At 39.4% G+C, this 15,937-nt stretch overlaps 1 protein-coding gene across 6 annotated transcripts in view; it reads right to left on the reverse strand.

The window, feature by feature from the left end:
- SOAT1 (sterol O-acyltransferase 1) overlaps positions 1-15,937 on the reverse strand; it is a 57,475-nt gene that overhangs the window by 11,207 nt on the left and 30,331 nt on the right. For all 6 annotated transcript variants that reach the window (XM_033428179.2, XM_049700941.1, XM_033428176.2 and 3 more), the window contains 3 exons: positions 2,903-3,051; positions 1,669-1,728; positions 832-939 (listed from right to left, as the gene is read on the reverse strand). In XM_033428179.2, the coding sequence (XP_033284070.1) occupies positions 832-939; positions 1,669-1,728; positions 2,903-3,051 (317 nt within the window). The remainder of the gene's footprint in view (positions 1-831; positions 940-1,668; positions 1,729-2,902; positions 3,052-15,937) is intronic.

Genomic DNA, 15,937 nt, shown 5'->3' on the forward strand with positions numbered 1-15,937 from the left:
TTTTAATAAGCACTGATTTATAAAATTAAAAACTTTCAGACCCCAAACTTTCAACTTTAGGGGACACAACAACGCTAATACACAAAAGTCATGGATGTAACACATGTGCTCCTAAGCCTCAGCTTCACAACTTATTTATCTATTTTCTAAAAGCTCTAGGATAATATGGTCTTTGAACATAAGGTACCTAAACTACTAACCTAAGGTAACAAGACTCTGAATTTCTCAAAGATTAGATTCTCACATTAATACATTTTAAACTCTAAAATACGCTACGGCAAAGTAAATACTTAAAATATTTAAATAGCAATAATTTATGTACAAAAGATGATTTTGCAGAATGAAATAGTACAATTCGAAAATCTAATATACTATTATGATTATCTCAAATTTTAATTTACTAATAAAGCACATAATTCAATGTATGATTATCACACTGTCATTTTTAGTTATAATTTGATTTTTATATTAAAAACATCACGTTTTTCAAACGTTAAATTCCAATAACTACCTATTTTTAGAAACAACCTAAAATGCATACCATAGCAGAAAAATTGGTAAGTCATATATACAATATTCTCTCATTTAGGAAAACTACCTAGAAACTACTAAGATGGTCTATTAAAATGGACCATTTTAAAAATAAAAGTCATAAAACTTCTAATATTCTTTATAGTTGTACTTTTCAGGAGGGAGAACTCTCACCCTCAAATCAGCTGCTTTGGGATTTTCTGAAGCAATTTAACCAAATCATCTTTTTTCAAAATTTAAATATAGTGAAAACTCCCAACACCCCATGCATCAACTAAGCAAACAGATATACTATCTTACCTTCCTTCATCAATGTAATCTACTACAAGTGTGCTGAGAATGAAGAGAATGAGGAGGGCAATGAACATGTGATATATCGTTCTGATGTGGTCCACCTCAAACAGCTCACTGTAAATGTAGTCCCAATAAAATTAATCGATATTTAATTTTAAAACACCATATATTAAAGACTTTACTTCAAAGCAGTTCAGAAGATGCTTAATCCACACTCCAAAAACATCTCAAACAGTAATCACAGAACATTACTCATGAATATCAGTATTCTAATGAAGAAATCAATGATAAATAATCAACTCAGACAACATTTCAAAAGACACATTCATTACCTACTCAAAATGCACCTTTAATTTTCAATTCACAAATGAAGTTGCCACAATTAATTTACACTTCCTATTTTTTCCCCCATAAAATCTACACAATCGGGGTTCTAAAATAAGTAAATCTGAGAAAACTATCAAGTCTCAAAGTTGGCTAGCCAAAGAAGAAATGAAAAAAATTTTATGTATCAAGAAGACGGCACCACCGAAAACTCTCTTGAAGTTGGTTTACCTAATTAGAAAATTTCTGTTCTAGCAGCACAACTTCAAGGAATTTATCAGAGGACCAATAACCATTCTTACCTCCAACTCCTCCTTTGAAACTAGATACAGAACCAAAAGTTCAGAAAGGAGGAGCAAGAGATGGCAAATGTACAAGAAGAAGTATCAAAACCAATGTATTACATGAATACAGAACAAACCTATTAAACATTCATAGAGTACTCAGTGATTCTAACCATCAGAACAGTTTGATTTTTTTTAATGCAAATAATTAACAAAAGCAACTAAAAATACTCACTCTAAGAGAGATCGTCTTATAACAAAAATCTTTCCATGTTCTGGAGGTGCTCTCAGATCTCTGGGAAGAGCAAAAAATTAAAATATGAGTACTTCAAGTATTACAAGAAATTTAAACCCATGGATAAGAAAAGCAATATTACCAACTACAGCTTATAATATTAACTGCCTTCTCACTATGACCCAGGTACTGTGTTAGGGTTTTATGCACGTTTTGTCATTTGCTTCTTCTGAACAATGCTGTGAGGTAGGTGCAGACATATCTGATTAGGAAGGAAGAGATGTTAGACAAACCTAACTACAGCAGCACTCAAAAAGACCCCACAGCCCAGCCCCTATGGAGATGCATTCCTGGCATCACAGGCTGACAACCACTCTTCCTTCTCCTAAACACCCCTAAGGACAAGCCTCCAGCCATACTTTCCTCAGTTCACATACTATTTTGGTCTGTCCTCCAAAACTGCACTGATGTTTATGATACCCTCCCCTAAGGTCTTCCAACAATCCCTAACAGCCTCCTGATCTAAAAGGTTACCTCCAGTTACTAAAACCTCACATTTTAACATCTAACATTATCACCTTCTTTAGGGCTTCTTGCAGTACCATTAGCACTTCTGCTATGGTTAGCTATTCTGGTCAAAACAGGTCTCCAGAACAGGAGACTGACAGAGACCAAAGAGGCATAAAACCAAGGAAAGTACAAAATGGCAAATTAGCACACACTGGCCTTTGATAGCCTTCCCTCTACTGCTCTGGATGACTGACCAATTAAAATAACGTATACTAATTGCACTGTACTTTATTACAAGTACTGTATAGGGTACAATAGAGAGGCAGTATGAGACATAGTGAAGAGCACAGACACTGGGTTCAAATCCCCACTGTGTAATCTTGGACAACATTTAACTGCTTCGTGCTTCAGTTTCCTAACCTGTAATATGCAGTTATATTATGTGCCTCACAGGGTCATTGTCTGGTTTAAATGTAAAGCATTCAACAAGCGTTAGCTATGTTATTTTATAAGTCAGCATGGTCTTAAATGAGGTATGCATGTTTGTTATAATCCACGTATTAAGATGAAGAAACCCAGACTTCAACTGTTTAAAATAGCAATACATGGCTAATAAAAGGCAGTGCGGTGTGAATCCAGGCTTTTTTAGTGCAATCCACATTGAGACCACTGAGCTGTGCTAGAGTAGACTTGTGCATTAAAAGAAACTATTACTCATACTTACTTAGCTCTGTGGCTGTTCTCTCCTTCAAGAACAGAAAAGGATGTGAGGGTACAACCACCATTGTCTAATGATGCGGATTTTTCAATGAGATTGGTCACAAAATCATCAAAGTGACTGCCAACTTCCTTCATAAAAAAGGGCTTCAATTCCTAGAATTTTAAGACAAATAAAGGAAAGCATTAGGAGCTAACTAGCTTATGAGTTGTTGACATTTTTTAAAGGGTTCTCCTAAATAGAGCTGGATCAAAAGGAATCCATGATAAGTGAATTCACAGGAATAAAAACAGAAAAGTGATTTCTACAGCTGACCAGTAGTTTCAGAAACTGCTACTGAAAAAGCAACATGATGATTTGTCTTTTTAAGAATGTATACCCTTTGGACTTCCCTGGTGGCACAGTGGTTAAGAATCTGCCTGCCAATACAGGGGACACGGATTCGAACCCTGGTCCGGGAAGATCCCACGTGCCATGGAGCAACTAAGCCCGTGTGCCACAGCTGCTGAGCCTGCACTCTAGAGCCCACAAGCTACAACTACTGAAGCCCATGCACCTGAAGCCCATGCTCCGCAACAAGAGAAGCCACTATAATGAGAAGCCCACGCACCGCAACGAAGAGTAGCGCCCACTTGCCACAACTAGAGAAAGCCCACACGCAGCAACAAAGACCCAACGCAGCCACAAAAATTAAAATAAATAAAATAAAAATTTTAAAAAAGCATGTATACCCTTTTAGGCATAAATCAAAGTAATCACCTACTAAATGAACTCCTACGAATGATACACAAAAACAAAATAACAGAAATGCTACAAATGACAGTATTTTTCTCTCTTCAAATTTTTATATGGAAAACAAAAATCAATATTGTCACCATTATGTAATCTTAAGTCCCCTTTCTTCTCAAGCTACCCCTTCAGTGCCAAGTGTCCAGTGTTTATATTGAATATTTTAAGTCATGCCATTTCTCTGTGATACCAACATTTATACAATAATGTATACTCCTACCTCCACAGCTACATATTTATCTAACTATAACACACACTTTTATAACACAGATTATACATTTTAACACTTTAAAACTTAGTTTTTGAAAAGTATGAGGCAAAAAAAAAATTTTCTTCGAATTATAATGGGCCACCTACTGTGGATGCTCAAATTGTAAATTGTGGTATTTTAAAATTGGCAGGGGCTTCCCTGGTGGCGCAGTGGTTGAGAGTCCTCCTGCTGATGCAGGGGACACGGGTTCGTGCCCCGGTCCGGGAAGATCCCACATGCCGCAGAGCGGCTGGGCCGGTGAGCCAAGGCCGCTCCGCAACGGGAGAGGCCACAACAGTGAGAGGCCCGTGTACCGCAAAAAAAAAAAAAAAAAAAAAATTGGCAGGACTCATCTACACAAAGGAAAACAAAGTGTTACTTACTAATTTTTCAAGAAAAAAAAAGCTCTCTCCTCTAACTATATTATTTAGGTTGAACCTAAAATATCTGAAGTAGCCTTTTTTCTGGATTCTGTTTTTGTTTTTGTTTTTCTGGACTGTTTTAACAAGAGCTTGGCCAAGTCTTTTAAAAGTAAAGCCTGAAAATATTATTGTATCTAATGGAACTATATGAAGGCTTTTCCAACTACTTCCTTCCAGAGTTCCCAAACGTTTTTGGGGTCCCAGGCAGTGAGAACTGGGCACAAAAGGCTTTCTGTGTTCCCCATTTCTTGTTTGTAGGAAATAGGCTTCATTCAGCCTCCTTGACCTTCCCTGAGTTCCAAAGGGAAGGTTCAAACAGCTCCTTATCAGGGAAGGGAGGGGATGCAGAAACAAGGGCGGAGCAGTCAAGGAACAATAGTGCAAGCCTTGGGACAGGGTCCTGGCTCCTCCTCAAGGAATATACTATATCTTTGAGCTCTTCTGCAGAACAAAGGCCCCCACCCAGATGGAGGATGGCAACCTTAGGCTGAGTGCAAGATTCCTGGAGCACTGCCCTGTTACCTCACCACCAACCAATCAGAAGGAAGCCATACACCCTACAGCCCTCACCCCAAATTTTGCTTATAAAAACTTCTACCTCCAAACTGTAACAAGGAAGAGCCAATTCTGACTCCAAGTTGGATCTGTTTCTTTTACTTTAACCTTTGCGTTTCGTTGCTTCTGTTATAATCACAGTCTATAGCTGTAAGCATACATAATGGCCTGCCACAGGGAACCCTGTCCCTCTGTCTGTTAAACTAAAAGGCCTTCGTTCAGCTCACAGAGAGACATTCTGACCCTACCCACCTTCATTCTGAAATTTTTCAATAGGCATGATGCTGTTACCGAGTCCAAGCTCGCTCTGCTCGCCGCACAACAGGCCAATAAATCGGGAGATGAGGTGTTGAGGCAAAGAATATGACTATTCGGAAAGCCGGCAGACCGAGAAGATGGAGGACTGGGGTCTCCAAAGAACCATCTCATCGGGGTCTGGATGCCAGTTTCTTTTATAGAAGAGATGGGGAGGAGGTGAGGAAGTAAAGTAAAAAGGCCATTCATCTTGCAAAATATGAGGGGTTGTGTTAATTTCTTCTTTTCTGTAGCCATTCACAGGTGGGCAGGGTCAGATTGTCTCCCTATGAACTGAACAGAGGAACTTTAGTTTAACATTCAGGCAGAGGGGCAGGGTTCCCTGAGTCAGTCCATTATGTATAATAACAAAAGCAACGAAAAGCAAAAGTTAAAGTAAAAGAAACAGATCCAATGTGGAGTCAAAATTGTCTCTTCCCTGTTACAATGCTTCCCTAACCAAAAACAAAACAAACACCCAAAAAAGTGGCACTCGAAAAAAAAGGAGCGGGAGGTGGTGGTGGTGATTTTCTCATTAAGCTCTAGCACTGGACTGCTTAATAGATGAAGGTTTTTTTCAGGTACAAAAATGCTGTCTCACATAGAAATATACTAAAAGAGAAGAAGGGAAAGAATTTGTTCATTCCACTAAGTGCTAGGTGTAGTTCAGGGCACTGCTGCAGGCACTGGAAATACAACAATGAACAAAACCTAGTGCCTGTCCTCATGGAACTTAAAATTCCAGTCAGGCTAAACAGGACAGACAGTATGCCAGATGGTGTTAGGGAAAGAAATAAAGAGAAGGGTCTGGGGGAAAGAGGGTGCTATTTTTTATAGAGAGGTCAGAGAAAGCCTCAAAAATAAGATGACATTTGATAAGATGTGAAGAAAGTAAGAGGGCAAGTTAGTCGATAACTGTGGGAAAAGTACCAGAAGAAGCATAAGGGTAAAAAGCCCTGAGGCAGGAACACCCTTGACGTGTTTGAGTAATAGCAAGGAAATAGGACATTATAGTTGAAGCAAAAGAGTGATAAGAGTTGAGGTCAGAAAAGATGGGGGAGGGTGGCAGGAGAGGGGCTAAACCATGTAAGGTCTTAACACTTTACCCCCTGTTCACATTAGTCCACTGAAATTTTATTCAACACTAAAAAAGGAGCCTGGAATCTTTTAACTAGGATTCCTCATACTCTGGATCTAGCACTCTTCCCAATTAAGTATCGGGTCAAGTAGACCAGAAGCACGGGGAAAAAAAACAAGCCATAATGATTGTTATAAAAAAATCAGTAAAAGCTGATATTTATCTACCCAACTCAAATTAAAAATACTCAACTTCTCACGGCACAAGTTCTTGTGCCTTACTCACTACTCGCCCACAGATGAGCCGCTGCCATACATGCCCCAACACTTGCAATTTCCAAAGCCTACAGCAACCTCCTTATCCTCACCCTCCTCATCAATTGAACCATTCTCTTTTCCCCTTCTTTTTCTCCCCATATTCCAAAACTCCTACTGTAAGCAAAGAATGTTGCCCACCATTCCAGTTCTACAAGGATCAAGCCACTGCTACTGCAGTCACCCACCCTTGAGGGGAATTCAGGATGGAGAAAACAAGGAAGCATTCTGTGCTTTGGATATACTGACCCCTAGACAGTAAATTGCACACTAAGGAAAATTTTCAAATGGCCCCAGATTCTTGCATCTTCCTGTACATAGAAAAGCACTAAAATCATTAATTTGAGATGTCTATTCTTTGTGATTAGCAGTAATCCTTCTATGCTTGACTACATGTTTTTCCCAGGCAAAAATCTCATATATATCCTGGCTCCTCTCCTGCCTCTTTTAAACAGTCTCCTCAGAGCCACTAAGAGGCTATTTCTTGGGCTATGAGGTCCCTGAATAAGGTTCCTGAATAAAACTTAACTCACAACTTTTCCCTTTTGAGTTGTTCTTTCAGTGGACAGTGAAACTGAGCAGGAACCTGCGGGGCCCTCCCAGGTATAAAAGCCTTCGTGTTTCCTGTTTCTTGTTTGTAGGAAAAAAGCTTGAGCCTCCTAGACCTTCCCAGATTTCTAAAGGGCAGATTCATAGAGTTACTAATTAGGGAATGCAGAAACAAAGGAAAAGCAGTCAAGAAAGATGGTTCAACAATAAAACAGAGTCCTAGATCCTCCTCAAGGGATACACATGACAATCTGATACATATCTTCGAATTGTTCTAAAGGAACAATTCCAGGTGGAAGATGGTAACTGCAGGCTCAGACCCCAGACTGGTCTCAACCAGAAGGGTGATTTGAGATTCCTGGAACAGCACCCTGTTACCTCACCACCAACCAATCAGAAGAAAGTCATACACCCTACAGCCGCCACCCCAAATGTTGCCTTTCAAAACTCTTCCCTGAAAACCACCCGGAGTTCATGTCTTCTGAGCATGAGCCACCCATTCTCCTTGTGTAAGCAGATAGGGTAGGGGGTCCTTGGAGAAAGAAAACTAGGCATGGTTTTCTTGACATATGAGAAGCCATTTTTGGCCTGAGTAATATTGTGATCTAAGCCTGGTCACAATGCTTGGCCTTGAACAGATCTTATAATTCATGATCTTAAGGGAAGTAAGGGAATGCAGAACAAAGGAAAAGGAGTCAAGAAACAATAGTCCTAGTTCCTCCTCAAGGGATATACATAATATCTTAGAGTTCAGCAGAACTAAGGCCCTCACTCGGGTGGAGGATGGAATAATGACGTTGACCCTCATGACTTCAACTAAAGCTTAGACTCTGTGGACCTTTGGCCCAATTCTATGCTTCTCAGCTCAAGCCCCTTCATGAATATGCATGTACCCTTAGCTTAAAGCTTCCCCAATTTTGCTGTTGGGGAGACACTGCTTTGGGAAAGATCCCCAGTGTTCTCAAAGGAATAAATCCTTCTCCCGCTCTCTGCCTTGGTTGTGTCTTTTGGCTTGACACCCACCAAGCAGTGAACCCAGTTTTTCGCGTAACACTTGCTTGGTCCTTGCAATAAACTTTTCTCTGCTCCAAACTCTGATGTTTTGGTTGTTTGGTTTCACACTGCACCAGGCACACAAACTTGGGTTTGACGACAACAGCATGAAGGCACTTCTTAATGCTGATGATATAAAATTCACATTTTATGGCAAGACGAGAAAGATTTAAACATAATATTTTTCTTTGCCTGTTTGGACCTCCTCCCTCCCCTTTAGTGTCTATTGTGCATGTGCATTAACCAGACCTCCTTAGGAGATAACATTCCTTCTTAATCTCATCAAGGGTCACAACTCCTTAGGAGATAACCTTCCTTCTTAATCTTGTAAGGGGCCCCAAAGACCATGACCTACTACCTGCTTTTTACCTCTAGATCTGGATTGCGTAAACTGTCAATAATCTGTCATTTAAAGTACAGCCCTCTATCTCAAAAACTTAATATAACTGTCTATGACCTGTCACAGGCAGACAGTTCTTGGAGCTTTCTGAGAGGCTGTTCCCAGGTTATAATCCTCAATTTGGTGCGAATAAAATTTTCCACTTCTTTCTTAGAAGGACTTACTAATTTTTTTCATCAACGATGCCTTTGTCTTCTTTCTCTATTAGGAATTAAAGTTGATTGAAGCTGCTGCCACTGGGACGCAAGGAAGAACTCTATTGTGGACACTATTCAGTTTCCTTAGCCTCCTCCTTTCATGTATCCAAGTACTGATAGAAATAAAGAGTGACTGCTTATTACTGTCATTCCCTTTGTAAGAGGGAAACACAGTACAAGAAGTGCTCCACTTCTGCCTTCTAATGAGTTTTTCTATTGCATGAAACTCGTGTTAATTAGAACTTCAAAACGTGACAATAAATCTGTCTAAAAATTTCTATCAGTAACCTGAAAAGGAGACAAGCTTATAGGCTTTCTAATTTACTTATCTTCTCAATCTCATCTCTATTAACATTAATTTCATCCAGCCCATGGACTATATGATTGTCCCAGCACAACAGATAGACAGAAGGACAACAGAAGGAAGGAGGCAGGCAGTTAACTAGAAACTAGAAAAGCAAGGTGCTTAGATAATCTATCAAAGAACCTCATTTTTAAAACAAGCAGCTAAAGGAGACAACCTCTAAGATTCTAAGAATGGGGAACAACCACCAAGAAGCAAAGATTCTACGGGTGGAACGCAGTGAAGGCACCACGAGTGATCAGAGACGAGGCTGGAGAAGCAAACAGGGTCTACAGTTCATGCAGGTCTTTTAAGGTTTTTTTTTTTGTTTTTTTTTGCCATGTCACTCGGCTTGTGGGATCTTAGTTCCCCAATCGGGGATTGATTGATTAATTGATTGATTGATTTAGGCCACACCATGCCTTAGTTGCGGCACACGGGATCTTCAATTGCAGCATGCGGACTCCTTAGCTATGGCATGCATGTGGGATCTAGTTCCCCGACCAGGGATTGAACCCGGGACCCTGCATTGGGAGCATGGAGTCTTACCCATCTGACCACCAGGGAAGTTCCCCCAACCGGGGATTGAACCTGGGCCCTCGGCAGTGAAAGCAAGGAGGAGTCCTAACCACTGGACCGCCAGGGAATTCCCCCATTTTAAGAATTTTTCATTTTATCCTAAGGGCAACTGAAAACCAATAATGTTTTAAGCACAAGGTTTATAAACATATTCAGATTTGCACTTCAGAAAGAGAACACTTCTAAAAAGCCTTCCAAACAGAGGTTGCTTTGGACTGAGTCTTAAAATGTGAAAAGAGCAGGGTCGTTTATGGATAAAGTAACCCTTACAGAGGCATGAAAAAATTATAAAGTAGGCTGAGAGAAAGAAACACAAAATAAACATGTATACTCTGAGTAGAGTATAAAATATTATACTCTGGAACTTCCGGGTTGGTGAACCCATGGTGACGCAGGGAGAATGGCTCACTCAGAGAGCATGGAACCTCCGCACCCTTTCCCCATACTTGCCCTGTGCATCTCTTCCACCTGGCTGTTCCTGAGCTATTATATCCTTTTATAATAAACTGGTGATCTAGTAAGTAAAAAAAAATTAAAAAACAAAATATTATACTCTGGGCTTCCCTTGTGGCACAGTGGTTAAGGATCCGCCTGCCGGGACTTCCCTGGTGGTGCAGTGGTTGAGAGTCCACCTGCCAATGCAGGGGACACGGGTTCGTGCCCCGGTCTGGTAAGATCCCACATGCCGCGGAGCGGCTGGGCCCGTGAGCCATGGCTGCTGAGCCTGTGCGTCCAGAGCCTGTGCTCCGCAACAGGAGAGGCCACAACAGTGAGAGGCCCACGTACCGCAAAAAAAAAAAAAAAGAATCTGCCTGCCAATGCAGGGCGACACGGGTTTGAGCCCTGGTCTGGGAAGATCCCACATGCCGCGGAGCAACTAAGCCCGTAAGCCACAACTACTGAGCCCTCGAGCCACAACTACTGAAGCCCGCGTGCCTAGAGCCTGTGCTCCACAACAAGAGAAGCCACCGCAATGAGAAGCCCGAGCACTGCAACGAAGAGTAGCCCCCGCTTGCCGCAACTTGAGAAAGCCCACGTGCAGCAATGAAGACCCAACGCAGCCAAAAATAAATAAATAAAATAAATTTTAAAAATATATATATATTATACTCTGACTCCACAAGGTCATATCGCTAGTTCATGAATTACTTGTTTCTCTGATTTACCGTCTGGCTTTGCACAGAGAATCTTTTAACCTCACAGTGGCATGGAACCAGAAACCTGACCTTTCGGGCAAAGCAAGTAACACAGCAGAACAGGTAATACAGTGTTTAAATTGAATCCCCAAGAGAGGGCTCCCCTAACAATTCACTCTGACGTATACGGCATCTTATTCTTTTCCATCATTGTACTTAATACAATCTAAAATGCTTTATATTTCTATTTTTTGGTGTCTTAATGTCTATCTCCCCCACCTGACTTTAAAACCATGTCTATTTGTTAACCACTCTACAGTCACCTCTCAGCAAAACAACTGCCAAGACTGTAGGTGTTAAATATATTTCCAAACAGCTTTTGATATCAACTCCTGCCCCCGAAACCCCTACTCATACCACTGCTTGCTTTATTCAGTATCTATTATAGAGCAGAAAGTAGATATCTAAAACAAAACAAAACTACATAGCCCTGATTTCTCTGTGGAAAATATAAAGGGAAAGGGACTAAAAATCACTACTGTTCTTATTGTTGATAATGGCTGTTAATAATTGAATGACTGCTTTATGCTAGATACTCTCTTAGGGCCTTTTAAATATTATTTCTAGTCTTAAAACAGTCTTTGAAGTAGGCAATAGAATTCCTATTTTACATATGAGAGATCTAAGCGTGAACAAGTCAAGTGATGTGACTTACCCAAGGTCACCACTTGTAGGCTATAGAACTAGGATCAGAACTCCAGTCTATCTGACCTCAGAGTTTGCATTACATTATATTGCTTTCCACTGTACTTTATATAAAATAGTTTCTATATGATTAGCACCATAAGCCAAAAAAGTAAAACCTAAAAAGTCAATGATGTACATACATGTAGCCTGAAAATGGTAGGTAATCTAGTAAAAAGGTGTTGTTTGGCTTAGTTCTATTACAAACATTTCACTTGCAGGCATCAATGTAGAAGAGGTTTAAAGTCCTAAACAGTGCACTGTAATAAATTCCTCCTACATAGTCAAAAAAAGTCTTGAGTATAACTGTTACATAATCCTTAATACAAGAAGCCAAAGGTTCAAGATAAACCAGGAACTAATCAAATTAGAGCTCTGAATTTTAATCCCTTTTTATTTAAAATAAAATTCATCCTGGGCTATTTCCCAATTTAAGTTAGACTACAATATTCTTGATATCATATTGTTATCAGTCTAAACTGAGCTGAAACACATTTATTTACCTTAATCTACTTAGGTAGCTCCTGCAACTTAACTATCCAAATGGTATATATTACAGTTTCTCATCATCACTGCCTACCTCCTTCACTTCATTAGCCATTATTAAATGCTAGAAAACCAGAAAGGAGTAAAAATATTACATTCCCAGTAGTTACCATATGATACATCTGTACAAATGACTATCATGAAATAATTTTTTAAAAATCACATTTTCAAAGAATATTTTAACACAAAAAAAGCCACAAAATGATGTTAAGAAAAATGTACAACTGAATATATAAATGGATGCTGATTTTGCTAATGTATCTGACACACATGCCTGCATGTGTCTACTTGGATCTGTGCATACGATATAAGAAGGAAAACAAATTACGGGAGAAAATAAACCAAAATATTATCTCCAAGTGGTGGGCATATGGGTGGTGAGTGTTTTTTTATACTTTGTCTCATAAATTTTCTGCAATGAGCCTATATTACTCCTATAATCAGAAAAAAAAACTACATTAATTAAGAAAATATATTCCTCCTGTTCTTGAAACAATCCTCCTGTTGTGATATGGTATCATAACATTAAAATAAAATCTTTTAAACCTTGCACTTTTTTCCTAAAAGAAAGTACCTTATCTAAGATGCCACTGATCTTTGTTTGGCACTATGGAAAAAAAAAGCTGCTATGGAAAAAAAAAAAGCACTATGGAAAAAAAAAGCAAGCACAGTGTTTTCTTGTTTCCAGAGACATTACAAAACAGAGAGTAACCATCACCTGTAAGATCTCCAACAGAGCTCTAAAATCATGTAATTTCTTACCAAGAATACCAACTTACAGTGACATCACCTTATAGCTTTCAATGAACTTTTTAAAGGTATCTAACTCAATTGCTGTTCCTCTTGCTTATCCATTTTATACATAGTATTCTCGGCTAGCACGAGAACAGAAACGATGTCTTCAAAATCTCAGCACCTAATGTAGTGCCTGACAGACAAAGGAACCAAGTAAGTGTTGTTCGTGCAACTAAATTACTGAACGTTCCTAAGGGGCAATGCGGCAGGTACATTTCTTCATTTTGTAAATAAGTGATGAAATCAGAAAGAACAATGAACTGACTTTCCCAAGGTTCATCAAAGCAGACTAGAGACTAATACATTTATTTATGTATTTAAGTACAATGAGAAAAGGCAGAAAGGGAAATAGAAGAATGCAGTCACACTTACACAACCAAAAGAAGGTAAGATTTGACCAGAAGATCAGGGGTAGTAAACTACAATGGATAGTTATTATAGTGACTGTTAATTGTCAACCTATCATTTCTCACCCCCTTCCTTAGTACTAGAACCCCTAATTTTTACCTGGGCACCTAAATGCCCAGAATCAATAAATTTCCCAGTCTCCCTTTGCACCTAGATGTGGCCAGGTGACTAAGTTCTTGCCAATGAGGTACAAGCAGAATCGGTTTGACAAAACCTCCAGAAAAACTTCCTTAAAAGACAGCTGGGGGGCTTCCCTGGTGGCGCAGTGGTTGAGAGTCCGCCTGCCGATGCAGGGGCCATGGGTTCGTGCCCCAGTCCGGGAAGATCCCACATGCCGCGGAGCGGCTGGGCCCGTGAGCCATGGCCGCTGAGCCTGCGTGTCCGGAGCCTGTGCTCCGCCACGGGAGAGGCCATAACAGTGAGAGGCCTGCATACCGCAAAAAAAAAAAAAAGACAGCTGGTACCTGTTCCTTGCCCCCTTTCTTCCCCTACATCAATTCTGCTCTTTGAAACTCAGATGAAATGGCTGAAGCCACTTGGACAATGAGAAGACAAATCACAGCCTACAAATGGTGAGGCAGGGAGGTAGAAGGAGGAGTCGCTGAGGACCAGAGTCACCATACCAGCTGTGGCCCTCTCACCTCTGGATCATTTATACAAGAGGAAAATGCACTTCTATCTTGTTTAAGCCACAATTACTTGTGTTCATCTTGTGTTGCTATTATGGCACAAGCTAATCTCAACTTATACAAATGATCAAAGAATTTCTGGGCAGAAAACCCTTCGACTTGTCTTTCCAGCAGTCTGCCAACAAATCAAATAAGTTGGCACTATCCAAAAACTTCTTACTTTACTTGAACAAGTGATAAGCCATGAAGAGGAGGCCTCGTTTGCAGACATGCCATTTGAGTCGTACTCATTACAGATTGCTCATTTAATGGTCAGGCAGCTGCACTAGATACTAATATGAAAAACAACACTAGAAATGCTATATAAAAAGCAAGCGAAATATAAATACTTATTTTTAAGAAGAATAGAAAGTAATTTTTCATCCCTTCAATTTTCACACTAGACCTAACATTTCCTCTATAAAATTGTGTACATTAATAAAAGTTCTACAAACATCAATAGTAAAGATATCCTCTTTTCTCTTCTCAACATACTCACTTTCCTCTGGAAACTGTCCTCAAAGGTGAGGACAGGCACCCCATGTCCAGGTTGGGGCTGTACTATATGGCCCTGCCCTTCTGAACAAAATTCAATTCTCTCTCTCATAACCTGAAACTCTGAGCTTAGAAAACGTGACTGGAAACCTTATTAACTGAAAAATTCAGAAATAGCTGAACTCTTGCCATTAAAATAAATATCCTTTCCAAAGCCTGAGTGTGTTCGACTTCTCCTAGGATTCTGTGAGATACATTAATCTTTCAAATACACTTCCTTTTATGCTTAAATAAGGCAAAGTAGGTTTCTGTTATCTGCAACCAACAGAAAAAATATAAAACAATGTTAAACAAAGCTAATTTCTCTACTAATGTAGAGAATGTAGCTCTGATGTAGCTGGTTGGAACCTAATCATTTGAATCTCCCTTGGACTGTTCCAAGATCTTTAAAGGCTTGTTACAACACAATTCTAAGGATTTCAAAAGGTCATGATTCAGAGTTACACAGTGCTCTATGACCCCGCTAGCACCATATTTTTTTTTAATTAAGTACTTCAAAGTTTTTTTTATGACAGCATTTAGACCTAGAAGTGACCTTAAAAAATTCAATCAGTTCAACCCACTAATGTCATCACCTCTCTCATTTCTCTTCCCTTAGGACTAAAGAGCTTGCTCAGTACTTGACAACCTTCTTCACACCTTTCCTTAATAGGAGCTCCTCTATCTGTACATATAAATTTTCACTGAATTCTTTGTAAGTTGCCATATTTAGCAAATAAAAATATAGGAGACACCCCCCCAATATATATATTTAGGACAGTTGGTTAAATTTGAATTTGATAAACAACTAACTTTTTTAGTCCAGGTATGTCCCGAATATTGCATGATGACCAACAAACTATCTGTGGTTTGCCTGAAATTCAACTTTAACTAGGCATACTGTATTTTATCTAACAACTCTAGTGCCATGGAGCCGAAAGAGTTGCCCAGTAAGAGCTATAGGCTATCTATTCCCTTTACAACAGGAAGTAGAGAATTAGGAGCAAAAGTTTAAGTTAGCTACACAATGATGACACAGATTGTTAGAGCTGAAGGGGACCCCGGAGATAACTAGTCCAGTGTTCTTACTTTAAACATTAGGGTAAGAGTGGCCAGCTGGGTTGGAACATGACACCAAATTACAAATGACTAGAAAGATTGTTCATTTTCATTTGTCTCTAAAATTATTTCTAAAAACCCACAAGGGAAAAGAACAAGTAAATTTCATGGTTCTGAACAATATTCACATACCTGCCACCTCAATGGTCATTGCATATTAGTAAATGTTACTAACAAAGCAAAACAACTAAAGAATATAACCAGTTAGACATCACTGTTATGAATGGTAAATAAGATTACATACATAAAGCACCTACCTAATATAAGT

This window comes from Orcinus orca, chromosome 1, assembly GCF_937001465.1.
Source record: "Orcinus orca chromosome 1, mOrcOrc1.1, whole genome shotgun sequence".
NCBI lineage: Eukaryota > Metazoa > Chordata > Mammalia > Artiodactyla > Delphinidae > Orcinus > Orcinus orca.